Source organism: Phaenicophaeus curvirostris, chromosome 5 (assembly GCF_032191515.1).
Source record: "Phaenicophaeus curvirostris isolate KB17595 chromosome 5, BPBGC_Pcur_1.0, whole genome shotgun sequence".
NCBI lineage: Eukaryota > Metazoa > Chordata > Aves > Cuculiformes > Cuculidae > Phaenicophaeus > Phaenicophaeus curvirostris.
In genome coordinates this window covers 15,630,410-15,648,576 of record NC_091396.1, presented here as the reverse complement: position 1 = coordinate 15,648,576, position 18,167 = coordinate 15,630,410, and the positions used below count along the sequence as shown (strand labels likewise).

The 18,167-nt window shown below is 39.9% G+C and overlaps 1 protein-coding gene across 2 annotated transcripts in view; it reads left to right on the top strand.

Annotated features, from left to right (window-relative positions):
* Positions 1-9,482: 9,482 nt before the first annotated feature.
* The window catches only part of ABCC8 (ATP binding cassette subfamily C member 8), a 78,625-nt gene continuing 69,940 nt past the window's right edge, over positions 9,483-18,167 (top strand). For both annotated transcript variants that reach the window (XM_069857661.1, XM_069857662.1), the window contains exons 1-3: positions 9,483-9,683; positions 11,199-11,340; positions 14,010-14,131. In XM_069857661.1, coding sequence (XP_069713762.1) covers positions 9,494-9,683; positions 11,199-11,340; positions 14,010-14,131 — 454 coding nt within the window. In that variant the 5' untranslated portion in view covers positions 9,483-9,493. The remainder of the gene's footprint in view (positions 9,684-11,198; positions 11,341-14,009; positions 14,132-18,167) is intronic.

The window sequence follows — 18,167 nt, the reverse complement described above, 5'->3', positions numbered from 1 at the left end:
GAAATTGCATGATGTTTCTCAGTGAAAATCACGCAATTCCATCTTAGTGTAAATGAGTGACATGCATAGCAGGAATAAAAAAACCTGAAGAATTCTTCAAGCTAAGTGTGAGAGTTCTAGTTCAGAATAATCACTTACAACAGACATGAAGCCATTCATACAGACACTGTAGCTATTTAAGAGAATGCAAGAAAGAAGTTTGTCCATTGTGCTCCTGACTCCAGGTTGCTTTTTCTTCACAAAGGGGAAGGCAGACTCCCCATCACATCTAGGTATGGGCAAATATTCTATTTTTTAATAAATCAGCTTTGTTATAAAGAAGTAAGTGCATATGTCATGCTGTGGTCTACCAAATCATGCAAGTGATCAAGACACAAAGTCCCGATGGAGAGAAGGACAACAGAAACAAGTCCAACTAACATACAAATTTCTCACCAGTGATTTCAGCATTAAAAGGTGGGTGCAACATAATTTAAAACGTTGCTTTTCTTCTTGGAGTAGGGAATTTGATTGCAATAAATTTGTTTTGACACTCATAGGACAGATTAAAACAGAGTGAGTGGCATATTTTGTAGCTGGATTGTTCACAGGGAAAAGTTATTTGAGCGTATTCAGTTGACTTTTAATGATTTGTCCTAGGTTGTGTTGCTGCAGGAAAGCTGCGGTTGGTTGGTTGGTTGTTTTTTGACTATGTCAATACTCACGTTTCTGTACCGCTAGCCAGACAAACAGATGCAGAGACATTTTTTTTTCCTGTTGCATTACTGAAGTACGTTATGAATTTCACACAATAGTAAAATTGCCTTTTTAAAGGTACTTTTAAATACAGTAAGGTATTGCCTTTTCTAATGGTATATATAAACCCATGTGTACATACATAGATGTGTTTACAATACCATAGTAAATACATGGAGAAAAGCAGCTAGATTTATAAATGACAGAAAGGGACTTCTTTACACCAGGACAGTGCAATTGACTTTTATATGAGGCGCATCACCATTTTCCTAGAAAGCAGATTACACCCAAGGATTAAATCTCAACTATTCTTTCTTTGTTATTGATGTAGCCTCTTAATTATGGGGTAATGACCAGCATTACCAGCTGTGTTCCCAACAGTGGAAGAGAGCAGAGTTTTTATTTAGTTCCAGCATGATCCATTCTTTGTTTTACAGTATCTTGAGCTGTTGTGGCCCAAAATACAAGTAAATGGGGAAATATGCAGTGTTCTTTTATGATGTGGTGAAAAGAATAGGCAGTTCAACATCTGTTAAAGAAGCCCTGGCCAGTTTCAGGGTTGGGAATATGTAGAAGGCAATCTTACTTTTACTGTCCAATTAAATTGAGCACGTGCTGAGGACGTATCCCTGGCACATGTGAGAATGTCATAATTTGTCAGTGCTCTCCAGGTGGATGTGGTTATTCTTGTTGTCTCCATTGCACCACTGTTACACTGTAGATGAAAACCAGACAGCAGAAGGTTGTATGTGAAAAACTTCCACTTCTGAGCCTCAGTGCTTGACATACCCCTTCACATTTGGACTGCTAAAATGCAGACGTGCGGAAAGTTTCCGCTAGCTCATGTTGCCTTCTTATCACAGAAGATAAATATAGCCTGAGGAAAGCATTCTGCGACAAACTACCTATGACCAGGAGAAAAAGAGAGAATCGAGAATAATTCCACGTAGGAGGGAAGATTAGAGTCTGGAAATTGTACCCTGTGTAGGAATCAGAATCATCAGATTCTATTCACCAGGAAAAGACCTCTTAGATCATCGAGTCCAACCATTCCTATCAACTCTAAACCATGTCCCTGAGCACCTCATCTACCCATCTTTTAAATACCTCCAGGGCTGGTGACTCAAACATCTTCCTGGGCAGCCTCTGCCAGTACCCAATGACCCTTTCTATGAAAAAATTTTTTCTGATGTCCAATTTGAACCTCCCCTGCTGCAGCTTGAGGCCACTGCCCCTTGACCTATCACCTGTCACTTGGGAGAAGAGGCTAGCACCCTCCTCTCTACAACCTCTTTTCAGGTAGTTGTAGAGAGCAATAAGGTCTTCCCTCAGCCTCCTCTTCTCCAGGCTAAACAACCCCAGCTTCCTCAGCTGCTCCTCGTAAGACTTGTTCTCCAGCCCCTTCACCAGCTTTGTTGTTCTTCTCTGGACTCACTCTGGAGCCTCAATATAGGAGCTTCTGATGTATCCACTTGTGGTGTAGAGTGGGCAGACAGGGTGTTCGTGCCTGCATGTGACTGCGCCGGTGCCTGCTAAGGAGCTGTGAACTTCGGCTTAGAAGTACCTGCGACTGTATTAGGACATCAGTCTTTCCCAAGGAGAACCTGGAAGCTGTTCCCGAAAATTATCTATGAACTCCATTATTTTCAACTTATTCTCTACCACATTGAGTATAGAGGGTACTGTAGTTTTACAAAGCCCTTGTTTCCAATATTCACCTTTAAAAAAGCAACTTGTAAATGCACTGTGTGACACAATAAAACTAACCTGAATATTCACTACTTCCACCAACCTTTAGGAATTCCTGGCTCTAAGAGGGGACTAAGAGTTCAAAGTATCAGGGCAGGATAATTCCCTGAGGTTAGTCCTCAGTGTCACTCACAGCATGAAGGACGTGTAGCATTGGCCGGAACAGCTGGGGTTTATTTGGCATCAAGAAGACTCTAACTTCTCTGACTCTTAAGAACAAAATATTGATCAGGGACTGTTTCAGTGAAGCCAGTTTTCTGTGTACTAATGAGGCTGGCATGGTGTTATGTGCTGGGGAGTTGCTTTTGCTCCTATTTCAAATTTTTCTTCTACTCTTTGGCCAAAAAAACCCACAAATTTGATGTGACCCATATTTGCAAATAGTTTTAGTGCCCTTGATATTGCGTTATTTTGCCCAGTTTAAGGGCCTGGGGTTTTTTATAGCACCCAATGATTGAAGGGTTTGATATTCAGTTTGTGTTGTTTATTCTTGTTACAATTTTTTTGGCAGGATCTATGGACACTTAATATTAAAAAAAAATGTTTAACACCTGATATAGAGGGCAAAGAATAGTGCCAGGTTTCATTACAGGAGGGATTTGTGAAGCTATCTTTTTTCCTTCTTTTACAAAAGCTTCTTGATTTTTTCTAAATACTGATAGTATGAAGAATCCCTAACCAGAGAAGAGGATATCTGGCTGGTTTGAAAGCTGAGGCTGTTGACTGTCTGCTGTAAGTGAGGACACTGAGAATTTACAGCCATCAGGTACCAGTGTCACAGACTTCAGCTACTTCCACGTAAAACTCCCGCACCTACAAATTCAGGTGCAGTGCTTTGCTGTACACAAACAACACTGTACTACTCCAAGAGATAACAAGCCTCAGGTTAAAATCATCATGGAAAAAATTAAAAAAAAACCCAAACTGAAAAAAAGTTCCTCCTGGCTAGGAATTCAATTACAAGACAGAAAGTAAGTAAATCAATTTTCTTTTTTTTTCACGTGGGTATTTTTTGTTTTCATTCCCCTGAGTCTCTGAAAATCCCAAATGAAGTCTGCATGTGGGCTGCACTCAAGAGGAAAGCCTCCTGAAATAGGCCCTTGACAATTAATTACCCATATAAAAAATCATTACAGGGAATAAGCAGGCTTGGCCATAGAGGATCAAACCTTTTCTGCATACTCAAGATTTTTTTTTAATGAATTCACGGAGTGATTTTTTTTGTTATTGTTTTATTTTAAGAACTCAAATAAATGCCACATTGCAATCTCTTAAAAATAAACCAAAAAAAAAAAATTGTAGAACAAAACCTCATTAAACTGCAACACTCCTGTTGTTAATTTTTTGTATAATTTTGTCAAATAGTGGCACAAGCAAACTGCATTCCAAATCCAAGTATGAATTGATAGTTTTAAGTTTATCTCTAACTGTTGTGTCGATTTTATGCACTAGACAAATTGAGGAAACCTGGGAACAATTCTCAGGTGGCAAATACTCAAATCAACTAAATACAGCTCTTCGGTGCACCTAAACAGAAAACCATTTTCAATTCTGAAAAGGAAAGATGTAACCTCTTTTTGTTTCTAGTAATCTTTAAGAAACAATTCAAATCTTCATTTTCATTATAATTTGGTTTTTTGGAAGACTTCCTAGAAAGGCCAGTAACTTTTAGCCCTGTTATAATTTAGGAATTAATGCTGATTATGTGTTTATTTGTTAGTGTGCATGATTCTTGTAGTCTAAAGAGTCAAGATAATCTTGTATATACAAAAGTCCATATACACTTAACTGAATCAATAACTAAAACAACCTTCGCTGAAAAATAACACACTGGAGCTAGCACGGGAATTGTTTATTGGCATGAGTTAGTCCATAGCACTCAACATGTTCTCTTGAGGACAACACAACACTTGTGGTACAAGTACTACACAGGGAGTACTCAAAATATTAACCATTTATCTGCTGGAAAATAAACTAAGGTACAACGTGATCAGTGGGATCATGCAAAGATTGCAAGAGTACATCTACGTACAAGGACAGTAGTTGGGAATGAATAGAAAGCTAGTTTAGGCCTGATTTTTCAAAAATTACTGCTGCTTGGGTTGCATCATCATTTCTCAGCTCAACTGAAAATATTTTCAAGTGTGGAGCACCAACTAAGCTAACTGAAACTGGGGTAATAAATTACCTTCTAGACTACTTGCAGGATAAATCAGAGTAGGTGGAGTAATAAGTGAAAAGGTAGGGGGAAAAGCAAACCTTGTGCTGAAAAGCTGACTCTATTTTTGGAAATTGATGCCCCAAGGAGAACAGATGAGTGTGACAGTAACATCTCTGCCTAGTGAGAGCAAGATGCACAGTACTGTCATTCAAGAAAAGTGCTGTGTTTCAAGAATTTTGTCCCATTGTGAAGAATCCTGGTGATGTAGCAGGGCAGTGGAGCATTCGGTGTATCCTTAGATCGGGCTACTAAGGGAAATAGCCTCAGCCCTTCGGTTGATTCACCATGTGGTTTGCCAAAGGCATGAGTGTTTGTTTAGCATTTCAAAGGATAGTGAGTGAAGAGAAAAGCAAGCTTTTTCCCCAGCTTTCAAGTGGCATGTGCTACTAGCGAGTCAGCACAACTCTGGCTGGGTTGAAATAGGAAGCTAGTGTTCAGCTGAGGAGCTAATTGAAAGTATAACTGCTTGAATGTTATGCTGTAAGTTGGAAAATGTGCTATATACAATGACTTTATGATAGAGGTCACGTCATGTATGTAGCGGAAGCCACAAGAAGCCAGAAGAGTATTCAAGGACTACAGTAATGTAGTGCGGCTTCCTAAGACATTTGCATTCCGTGAAGATCAAGTGGAGAAAAGAAGTGCTGATAACCATTCTTGTCTTGTAAAACACGGGAAACAAACTAAGTGTTTGAATCAGCAATATGTACGTTGGCAGAAGAGCTCTCATTTATTAGTTTCAATAGAACTCTGTGGCTCACACTTAAAAATCAGCTGTTCTAATTTGAAACACTTATCTGAATATTTGCCTAAAGATGATTATCCAATAGAGAGCTTGTGTTTTCTTTCCACTCTAAGATAGATCTGCTTACTCTTAAGTTCTTTATTTTTAATGAGGGACAGCAATTAAATATTAATAAGGTTTATTTAGAGAAAAACAGCTATTTCTGTGAACATCTGCACTATGATGCTTATTGCAATATTTTTAGTAGTAGTACCTGGGATGAGTTTTACAAAGAAATTTCATTTGCTTTGTCATCTGGTATCTCCTATGGAATGATAGAATGGAGTTCTTGTGCCACAAGAATAAACTAACATTTTTCTATGGAGGTGATTTTCTTATTTTTTTTTTCCTCTCAGCATTTCCCAATGCGCTTTTGAAAGCAATTTGTAATTTCCTCCCATTTGTGTACATCGCTTTTCCTCTTTACCTCCAAGAGCAGAATTTAATAGGAAGCAGAGGTCATAGATCAATACATCTTTTTTAGTAAATTCTAAATCACAGTAAGGGTATTTTTCTGATTAAGATATCCTTTTGATACTTCATCTCATTAATGACTTTAAAATACACAGGAAAGCAACATTTTCCTGCTTGATGCCTAAATTTGCATGCCTAACTAAATTTGAGTATGGACTATGGTTGTTCAGAATGTTCAAAGTTAATTTTTCTTTTGTATTTCCTGTGCTTCTAGGTGCAAACACAAGCAAAACAAACCTGCAGAGTGACTCATAATAGCAAAACATGATTTGTAGGGACAAATCACTTACCCTACACAGCACCATTAAGAAAGAGAGGTCAGTGCAAAGCAGCTGTGTAAGAGGAGCAAGAAACAAATGACAAAGGTAGAAAATAAAAACTTTAACACAAATTAGAATTCGTACCTGTTAAACAACTATCCTTTACTGCAAACACCAAAACCTGCCTGCATCCTGTAAACAAACTCAAATTCCGAGGCAAGTGTGAAAAGTTATTTTTCCTTCAATAATTGCCCTTTACTGTCTGAAATTAAATTTCAAATCATCCAGGTGTTTCCAAAATATTTCCAGTCACCTATTGAAGATGCTGGTGGCTGCCAGGATCTAAACAGATTTCTTATTTCTAGTAGATATGCTGAAATGATGAGGTAGAAAACTGACTTCCTAGGATACAGAAATAGTCAGAAAAGAGTGAGGGGGACAAGATCTAGTGGGAATTTCGTGAAAAATTAGGTTGCATTTGCAACATGCAGATAAACATAGCTGTCTTCCTGTTGGTTTTGTATTATTCTTTGCCTTTTCTGTACTTTGAGAAGTAATTCTGTTCTCACAAAGCTTCACAAAAATGCACCTTTGAGAAAAAGACTGTTCCTCCGTGACCTGTTCCAAAGTCCATTGGACTCAGGACTAGCAAAGATAGTCTGGGTAAGTAGATCTGGTCCTTTTACACCACAGGCAATCATATCTAAGCTTTTAAGAAAAAGTCCAAACTCTGTTTTAGGATTATCTTGGGAAGTCACAGAATAGCTCTTTTACCATTCATGAGTGAAAAAGAAATCATTTGATGCTTTAGTGAGCAAAACCAGTATTAGCCCAAATTCAGCACTCTTATCCCTGCTGTAACAATGAAATCAAAATTGTGGAGTTGCTTTTGGAAGTGTCAGTTCTTTAAAGAGTTTGTATGTTGCACATGTGTGTTTATTGTCAAGAATGCTCAGCTTAGTGATTTCAGTTTATCAAATGTTTTGATTTCTGTCAGTGTGTGTTTTTTCAGTATTTCATTAGGTAGCTAATTGTAATCCAGAACTCTTCCTCATTTAATCCATCACCTTTCTATTCAGGTTCTGACTCCACTTCATCTCTGTGATGGATTCACACCTACTGCAGTACCTGGACTGAGACCACTAATTTTAAACCACTGTGTTAACTGTGTAATCTTGGTTGCATTTGCGAACCATTGAAAAGATAAATTTCAAATTCCAAACAATGGGGCCTCCTGATGTTTTTCTGTTTGAGAAATATGTTTTTAAAAATACTGTGATACTACTTCCTCGTAGTCAAGGAAGATGGTCTCAAGGTTCAGAGGTCTTGCAGAGGTTTGGGATGTGAGCTCAGTTCCTGGATTTCTTTGGAGAGAGACTTTGTGAGACTTCGGTTTCAGTGTTTAGTTCTCTGGGCACTGTGAAGGTGATGATGATTCGTCTCCCAAATCCTACCCCATGATTTCAGTTTCTAGAGTATAAATTGTCAAGAGTTCTTTGCTGCTAATTGTTCTTCTGTTACACAGAGTCCTTGTGTTACTTGGGGCCTCAGGAAATACTAAAATATAAACGATTTTAAAATTATCTGCATGTAAACTGCACATACTGTTTATTAAATAACTATTAGGATAACAGAGATGAGCTTAACCAGAAGCTGAGATGAATGCTGGGTTCTGTCCAAAACTTAAAATAATTATAGTCCTTCCAGTGTGGGAGTAACTTTAACATTTGAAAATACATTAACACAGGCTTTGGCTTGGGGTTTGTCTTTCATTTTTTATTCTTAACCACACCACTGTAGCCCTAGAATAGGAAATATTTCCTATATAGGAAATAATCTTGTATGCAAGGAATCAGGTTTTGATTTTTTTCCCTTGTCTGACAGCAAGATCAATAAAACCAGCATGACAAAAGTAATTTTCAGGCCTATTAGTGGAGCTGGCTGTCCTAGAAATCAAATGCTCTCTGTTCTGTTGAATATTCATAGCTTGATTTTTAAAGGAAAAACAAGGAATATTTTCATTTTGGGAGTGATTTTCCTTAGGGGCATTTAGCCAAGTTATATCTTTTGCACTTTGAAGAGTTAAGCCCGGATATGTGGGCATTATTTGGTTACATTTCTGTTGGTAGGATGTGGCTGATACTCAGCTAAGCAAGAGATAAGTGTGACTGGGAATGAAAGAAGATCTAAGGTAAAGGATTTGGTTACAGATTGTAATTCCATGGCTACGTGCCAGAGATATCAAAAAATCTCAGGATTTGACTCAATCTGTTTTTGGAAGTGAGAGTCTGGTGCAGATTTCTGATGTACATCACATTTTAGTTTCCAGTATTATCCCTCAGCATGCAATTTGTGTTTGGCATTGGCTCAGCTGAGCCTAACTTCTACTCGGGACAAAAAGGTTTGAAAAGTTTGGTTTATAGTATACATAAAATGGTATTGGGTTTGGTATAGATAAAATTGCTCAGGGAATGATGTGGAACACACTCAGATTAATGGTCTGATTCCCACAGACCACAGCAGCCTCAGGGAGGTAAAAAAAAAAGAAAAGCCTTGAACTCATTTCAGGGGTAAGAAAAGATAACGCATGAACACAGCAGCTGTTTAGGAGATGGTGTTGAAGCCTCCTTTGAGGATAGGGTAGAGCTCTTTATATGATTTAATCTCATAGCATCTTCAAGATGTGCCAGGGAGGTTCAGACTGGATAACAGGAAAAAAATTTTCACAGAAAGGGTCGTCGGGCACTGGCAGAGGCTGCCCAGGGAGGTGGTTGAGTCCCCATCCCTGGAGGTGTTTAAAAGACAGGTAGACGAGGTGCTCAGGGATGTGGTTTAGAGGTCTTTTCCAACCAGATGATTTTGTGATTCAACATAGCGGAGAAAGAAGCACAAAGCTGACAAGGTTAAAAGCAACATACTTCTTGCAGTCTCTAGCTCCTCTGCTATCACTAATATAGTGCTTTTTTTTTTTTTCCCTACTGTTCTGTCTCATTAACGATCCATAACATGCTTAATTACCGAGCCCCGAGGCACCCGGAGCGCTGCCGCGAGCTGCTCCGGGGTTAACCGAGAGCCGCAGCGCCGCTTTCGCATCGCTCCCCTCCCTCTCCCGCATCTCCCGCTCCGGGGCTCTCCCCGTCCCCGCCCGGGGCGCTGCGGGGCGGGGCTGCGCGGCGGGGCCGGACCCGGGGCAGCGAGCTGCGAGTCCGCAGGTGCGGGAGAACCGCGGCTTCGGCAGGTGCGGGAGAGCCGCGCTGCAGCCCCGCCTGGATGTGCGCGGAGGCGGTGCCGGGCTGCGCGCAGGGTCCCAGCATGGCCCTGGCTTTCTGCGGCGACGAGGACAACTCCACCGCCTACAACGTGGACCACGGCGTGCTCAACAACGGCTGCTTCGTGGACGCGCTCAACGTGGTGCCGCACGTCTTCCTGCTCTTCATCACCTTCCCCATCCTCTTCATCGGTGAGCGCCTGCGGGGCTCCCTCGCCCTATGTGCTTTGGTGCCCCCCCCTTCTCCTTGCTTGGTGCCCCCCCCCCTTCTCTTTGCTTGGTGCCCCCCCCCTTCTCTTTGCTTGGTGCCCCCCCCCTTTCTCTTTGCTTGGTGCCCCCCCCCTTTCTCTTTGCTTGGTGCCCCCCCCACTTCTCCTTGCTTGGTGCCCCCCCGCCCTTTCTCTTTGCTTGGTGCCCCCCCCCCTTTCTCTTTGCTTGGTGCCCCCCCTTTCTCTTTGCTTGGTGCCCCCCCCCCTTTCTCTTTGCTTGGTGCCCCCCCCCCTTTCTCTTTGCTTGGTGCCCCCCCCCCTTTCTCTTTGCTTGGTGCCCCCCCCCCTTTCTCTTTGCTTGGTGTCCCCCCCCCCCCTTTCTCCTTGCTTGGTGCCCCCCCGCTTTCTCCTTGCCTGGCCTGGTTGCGGGGAGGCTGCTCGGGGCGAGCCCCGGGATGCTCCGGTCACCGCCCCCCCCGCTGGCCGGGGATCCCTGCAGGTGACACCCCCCGGGCGCGGGGACTGGAGGGTTTGCCTGCAGGTTTTGATGGGTAGCGTGGGAAACCAAAATAAATGTGCTGTTAAAAAAATAATTAAAAAAAATATTTTGAAATAAAAAATTAAATAACACACAGAAAAAAAAAAAAAAAAAAAAAACCCCACACCAAAAAAAACCCCCAAACTAAAAAAAAAACCCAGGAAACCTGGCAAGTAATTCTGACGTTATCAAATAATACTCCCCGCAGCCAGGCAGGGCTTCCAGTCGTCCCCAGTCCAGCTGCCTGGCTGCCCTAACTCTTGCTCTATCTGCAGCGGGTATTATTTGATAACATAAAAATGGGGTTACCGGTAGGTGGCCCAGTGGTTTAACACATACTAGTTTGAGGACCGTTCTCTTCAGCCTGTCCTCTGGAAGGCGACGGCATGAGCTGTGTGGTTCAACGCTTGCTTTTCTTCATCAGAAACGGTTCAGCGCTGAAATAACAGCACAGCTGTTAAAAGGGGTCAGATGAAGAACTGCTTAGGGCAATCTGTGGCTGTCTGGCTTCTCTCAGTATTGCCAAGTTTTATCTAGATCAAGAGAATGAGTTACTTAAAGAGAAATTGTAAGATAAGGTGTAAATTCTTTAATAAATGCACTGAAGTGAAAAAATAGTGTGTCTGTTACAGCGTGCGTGTTTGTCAAAATGTTCATTTGTTGTTAATTTAAACTGTTAATGTATTTGAAAAGTACTTAACATGTAATTACTTAATACTAAGTTGCTAACGGTATAGGAATTTAAGTCTGTGTCCTACCTGAATTGTTGATTTTATTCTGTATCAAGTTAAGCAATGACAGCGCAGTTCTGAAAATATTCAATTATGTGCATGTTTCACAACACAGTTGTGTCAACTTTAGTACAGTAGTTTGTTATGCATATGCTTTTCTCTATGCTGGAGCTTTATGCGTCAGTCTTGTCATTAAGAAAGCTTTTTATAATTTTCTTTTCCTGTTTAGGATGGGGAAGTCAGAGTTCCAAAGTACATATACATCATAGCACATGGCTTCATTTTCCTGGCCACAATTTACGCTGGATACTGACTTTTATCCTCTTGTTTGTGCTGGTGTGTGAAATTGCAGAGGGCATAGTGTCTGATGGGTAAGTGTCTACCTTCTGACAGTGCTAAATATTTTAAAGGTTTCAGGATAAGTATTTTCTCCCTGTCTATAACCACAATGCATATGGTCTAGATGAGAATTTAAACATGTAATCTCTGTTCTTGGTGATTAACTTACAGACCTTGTATCAGAAATTCCACAGGCCAAGTATGGACACACACAACACTGACCTTAATAAGTTTTAATTCAGCTCAATGACACCATCTTTTCAAGGAGTAATCACAGATAAATCCTAACAATTCAGGCAGATGGTGACATTTTAGTGATGTGTTTTATGTACAAGACACCAGTCCCACAGTCCTTATGCAGGCAGAACTCCCATATGCACAATAGGTCATACCATTGGCCCGCAAATCGAGTTCTATCCGCTTTAATAAAATAAGTACATCTGTTAAGCCTTATCATACACCATAAAGTTTCTTCTGATGTTTGTGCAGCATGTCTGATCTGTTACTTCCAGCAGAGCAGCTCACACATGAGTACGATCCATCATCTGTTATTCAACGTAAGCTGTCATTAAACAGTAATCTGTGGGGGAAATTTTTCCGAGTGAAACAAGTGATCCAGGAGAGTGATTTATCATGAAAGAAAATGACATTGTGTAGCATTTACTATGATTTCTTCCTGTAAGGAAAGGTCAGATTTTCATAAGTATTGTGAATTTGCAACCCAAGGATTACAGAGTTGAAGCTCCCCATCAAAGAGAAAAACCCCTTTCTGTTTAGCCCTCAGTATAACAACTACCCACCAACCAGCGTGAAAGGCGCTGCAGTATTCTGCTGTAGAAGCTGATATCATCATTATTATTATAACTTCTCTTAAACATATATAAATAGGATGTTTCTTAGTGCCAGCTTTTTTAAAAAGCATTTCTCTCATGCTTATTTGGAGTTACCAGGCTGTGGGATGCTCAAAGCAAAATCTCCTGCCTTGAGTTTTCTGTTTTATTTTGCTCTTTAGCAGTGCCTCTCATTATGTTTATTTGCTACTTAACTTGACTCAGAACACTGCTGTTAAGTAATAAGTGTCACCTGATGGGAATGAAAGCTCCTAGCTATACTGGGGGAGTGCCAACCCACAGTTCTGTCTCCTGAGCACTCTGCAGGCTAGCAAGCGCTTCTTTGAATAAAAGCAGATTTGAGACTCGCTCATCAGCTTTCCGAGACCAAAATGCATTGTGTAGGTAAGTCCTTTTGACAGCAGTTGAGTGTCAGAGGTTTTGGCACCTCAGCAATATATGCAGCCTATTGGAGGTACGATTATAGGGAAATTCCAGCAACTTCTGTCTGAAATAAAAAAAATACTCCTACTCCTGCAGTGTAACCTACTGAAGCCTAAGCTGTCTGAAGAAATCTGTTCCTATTCCTGTTGCTTGGTTTTTTCTCTCTTGAGGGTTCAGTCCTGTTGTGCAAAAATCCCTTGGCATTACTAGGAATTCAGAGACTGGAGAATGTTTTCTCATTTTGCTGTATATGCATACAACTCATTGTTAACAATAAGAGTTAAGTGATTACAGGTTGTCAGCAGGGCTGCAGCCAGTTCTTCAGACTTCACCACAATGTCCACGTGAGGGAGGGCTTTCCTCTCCTAGGCACAGATATGGGGAGTGGTCCTCCTGAGCTCCTGTGCATCTGTTAGACGTTTGGGATGTTCTGTTCTCACACATGTGACATCCTGTGATGATCAACAGCTTCCTAACAGCACAGTCCCTTTTGTCTCTCCGAACTACACAAAGGTAGCTTTTGCTGCAGCAAGAACAACAAATCCAGAGATAGTAATTCATTTTCCATGAGGTTAGAGGACAAAGTGTGAATTTCTCTGAGTTTGTGTCCGGAAGACTTCCTCTTGGTGCCTTTTCTCCCCAAGCTGTCTGGAAGAAAGAATTGTACCTTTTGTCAGCATGGGCCTCTCCATTACTTCTGTGAAAGAAAGAAAAGGTGAGGAGGAGAAGATGACAAGTAGGAGGAAAGATGGGAGAAAATGTGCTTCTACCCCTCTCTGCACAATCCTAGAACATTGCCCATCAATTCTAAGATTCCCAAAAAACTGTAGTTGCCAGGACCCACTCCACTGCTTCCTGAAGCAAAGTGTCCGGAAAGTTTTGCTTTATGGGACAAAACTTATGAATATGTGATTGTTTCATAGGTTTTGGTTGTTGGCTTGCAGCCACAGAAAACAGAACTTGCTGAAAGTAATTCCCATGCAGTGGTGCTCTTCTCTGTCCCAAACTGGAAAAAGCAAATGAAACACTTTCACAAAATGTTTCTGTTGAAAATCTTAAATTATGCTGTCAGTTGGTCTTATCCATGTATTTAGATGGACGGCTTCCTAACTGGTTTAGCTTGAATTAACTCTTCTCATTTTGGACCTGAGCTGCTTATCTCAATTTAAATGACTTTCCAGTTGATTTCAGTAGGAAATAGGAGTACATGCATTTCATTTTCAGTACAGGGTCGGGGGGGTGGGGATTTGAAATCCATCTCTGTGATTTAGGAGCATAAATCCAATTGAAAATCAGAGAGCTTTACATCCATAACTTGTTCTACGTACATCAGGACTGGATACAGGATACAATTCATAAATTAAAAGGGAAACAAAGGGAGATAAGAGGGGTTGATTTTAATAAATGTTCACTTTTTTCTTTTTAAGGGTTTCAGAATCGCGCCATTTACACCTGTACATGCCGGCTGGGATGGCATTCTTGGCGGCCATCACATCGGTTGTCTATTACCATAATATCGAAACATCCAATTTCCCAAAGTTGTTAATCGGTATGTCTCACAACTTAAAAGACTCGGAAGTGTGGCTGTGGTGCTGTGTGGCTGTTCATTCTGTGACGGGTCATTGCAGTCTTGGTGCTGGCTTGTATGGGTAAAGCTACACTTGTGTTCTGATCTGAATTTTCCTGAAACAGTTAATAGTTTTCAACACTTCTAACTTCTGCTAGTATCGTGTATGGTGTCCTAAGGCTCCAGTGGGCTGAAGGCTTCCTACGAAAAGCTGAATTTGTAGGAAAAGTAGCACATAAAATTCTTAACTCTACATCTATCCAAGTCCCCCTGCTTGTCAGCGTGTTGCATTTAAGCATGATGAAAGAGTGAAACTGTCTTCATGTGTGCAGTCTATTGAAATATGAAGAGAGTCAAGGGCAATCAGTGACATCACTGACTTCCAGTTTGGCCCTGCCTATGTTACTTTGCGTGCTTGTTCTTGGTTCCTGTTTCTAGAACTCCCTTTTTTAAGACTTCCCTGTTTTAAGACCTTTTGAATGGAAAGTGCTATGTATAGGAATTACCTAGTATACTATATAGTTTCAGCAAGACTATAAATAAATTGTAGCTAGCTATAGAAAATCCATAACTGCTGCCAATCATGCAGTTGGTGATGTGTTCTCTGCTGTTTACTTAAGTAGTTTGTTGACTGTGGGTGTCTACATGTTTTGTCATCCTGTTAGCGGTTATATCTTTGGTGGTCCTGGCTCATCAAATTTTGTTTCAACTGGTTTTCTCTATTAATGGATCCGGCTAAGGTTTGTTTTATGTCATTTATGTAATTTTCTGGGTTTTGTTCGGTGGTAAAAAGTCAGTAACAACTAGATTTAAAAAAGATTTTTGAATGTTGAAGGTTATTTTGAACTGCATGTTGTAGTAAGTGAGCATCCTCCTCTGTAGGAGCCTATAACTCCTGCGGGGGGAGGTCGTCACTCTTGAAAACCTTCAGATTTCTATCCAGGCTATCCATGTCATCTCCTTTGGGACAGTTTTTCTTCTTGTACCCTTCTTTTAAGTAGGGTCTTTTTTGGTTTTTATAACCAGATATGGTCATTCAGTTAAATTTTAATAAGTGAACAGTCTATTTAATGTCTTCTCACATAACTAGATATCATATCTCAGTAAAGTGTTGCTAGCCTGTTACAATCGCGTATGGAAAGCAAGCAGTAATTTTCTTGAGGGTTTTTTTTTTGTTGTTATTTGATATATATAAAGCAATGTTTCAGAATTTAATGTCACTGCCACTTTCTTGCTGTTAAGTCATTGAGAAGGGTAGCACAAATTTACAACTGGTTGTTGATTACCCATTTTTGCATAATCTGTTCTCTATAGGGATTTCTCTTTTATAATAATTTTATTTAGTATTTAGAGCACTGATGCTAGATAAGCTCTGGATGATATTTGAATAATAAACAGCTATACCAATGAATACCAATGCTTAAGTAAGTGCTATTGATACTAAAATTAATAATTATGGATTTCCTTTTTGTAAGAATTTCCAAGGAATAGACTCCTTTAGAAAAAGCTAAGCTTAATGGCTAACTTAGTCAAAAAAAGAAAATCAGACTAGCACACTCTTTCCCAGTTATTTGGTCTGATTTGAATTTTTATCTGAAGTCTTCACAATAAGTGTCTTAGACGTTTATTTTATTTTTGGCTTTGTTGTCCTGTGCTTTTGAACGAATCTAAGACAGACATTTCTGGAAATCTCCATCCTTTACTCTCGGCTGCACACAGTTATTGTTATCTGTATTGGGAGGATTGTCATCTTACAATGTTAATTGTGGCTACTCTGTGTTGACAACTGGGACTTGGTAGTGAGAACTTTAGGCAATTTACTGAGTATTAGATAGTTAAACTATACCTATACTCAGCTATCAACCCCCTAGAGTGCAGTGTGGCCTTGAAGCAGCTTGTTTTTTAGAGGCATATACAAGTGAGGTAACTGGGAACCATGAGCAAGAGCTTAAGTTGGTGATAAACTTTTTGCTGAGTGCATGAAAAAGGAAATGGAAAGGGGATTCTTCATTGGTAAAATGTTGCAAAGAAGATCTAATAATACACACAAAGTAAAGGAAATGACCTGATGTGGCTTCTGCCGCTTCTGAATATCAGTGAAGTTCCACCTAACAGTTTATTAATTCTGAAGGGGCTAAAAGTTTCCAATCCTGTGAAAGTTTGAGAAGTTTTCTTTTTAGAAGTCTTTTTCACTCCATACGTTAAAGAAACCAATTCCATTTGTAGTTCTTCATAAACAAGCAAGAGGCAGATACCATGACCTGGTGATTAGCCTGTTCACTTGTGTTATGCAAGACATGGATGCAAAGTTTCTGTACTGATCTTGCCTTTCAGCTTTATGCCCAGGCTGTGGGTTATTTTGAAGTAGTTGTTTGTATTATCTCTTATCAAAAAAATTGACAAGGCTTGGAATGTTTTTCCTCTGAAGCAACTAATTGAGCCCAGGATCCCAGACGAGTGTCTAAACAGTTGGAACACTGTGGTCTGAGTCTGTTTTTCTCTGTATGGTTTTGACCTGTAATTCTATTACAACAAGCTCAGCTTTTCCATTGTAGCACTGTTTAATATAATAGCTGACTCTCCTAGTAATGCTAATTTTAGTGCTCTTTGCACAGTTTTGAAAAAAAAAAAGATGCATAACACAGGAGGACCCATTTTAAAATGGTTTTCATAATGAATTGAGCAACCTGCTAGCTTTCCTGACATTTCAAAATATGTAATTGAATGGTAGCATCTGATTGCACTGTTTTTTGAGTTAGTGTTTATTTGTTTTATAGATAAATAAACCATAGAAATTAAACAATAGGAGAAAATTATTAAATAACAATAGAACTTCGAGTTTTTAAACTGAAAGGAGTAGTAGCGTAGAACACATCTGAGGTGGTGGGATTTTTTTATTTTTAATTTAAGAAAATTGTCATTGTTTGAATCGGTTATTGTAGGACAGCCTTACCGTTCTTGACAGTAATCTAGTTTTCTAATTTAAATTTCTCATACTTTGGCATTTTAATTAATTACCCTGGAATTAGTTTATTGCTTAAACCGGAACTTCCTGTTATTATATGAATATAATGCTTATTGCTTAGTATGCAAAATTTCTTTCCAAACAGACACAGGTTAGTTAATAAATCCCATCCAGTTAAGTGCGTGATTTTTTTTAGAACTTGGGCTTAATCCAATGAAGCTGTAAAACCGTTTGAATTCCACATTGCTTAATTTTCAGTGATCTGGCCTCAAGTGAGAATCTAGAGCTGTGGTGTTGTGCGTTGAAGTCACTCACATGGCCTGAGAAAAAGTGAAGTCCTTCAGGCTGCAGGCAGATGGGGCAGATGTAAAGTGATCAAATACATTGGATTATGCATCTGTGGTCTGATCACTAGGCAGTTCAGGTGGATTTCTTGCTGATAATTTCTGGAAGCAGCCAATATTTACTCACCAGCCAGATGATAAGAACACAACTTAAAAGAAAGTTCCCTAACTATATTTTCAAAGAAACTCTGTCTTCAGGAGCTTGTGAATGTCTGCCAGATCGGGTTATATACAGTTGTTGTCAAAAGCGAAAGCTAAATAAGTCCAAATGCTTCCAGGATATATGACAATGGGAAGTCATTATCTCCTGAGGATGTTGCATTTGGCACCTTCTAGTACTCCTTAGATAAAAGTTAAATTAATGTTCTATGAATTTTTTAGATGGTCATATAGACTCTTATTTAAATCCAAGTAGAATAATGGTTTTGCTCTTCTTTCTTTTTCTTCTTCCAAGAGCTTTGTGGAGATACTAGTCAGATTGGGCTTTTTTATCAATTGTGCTCAACTGACGCAGATTTTCTTTGTGCTATTTTTGTATAAGTCCTCTTCACTCTGAGAAAGATGCATTCTCAGCGTGTTATAAGAAGAATGAAACAAAACACAAGAATTGACAGGTGAAGGTGGCTAGGAGTAGGACAGCGTAGAATGTATTCTTGGATGGAGTGTGATTTTAGTCAAATACATCGTCAGTAGGAAGGGATAGTGCCTC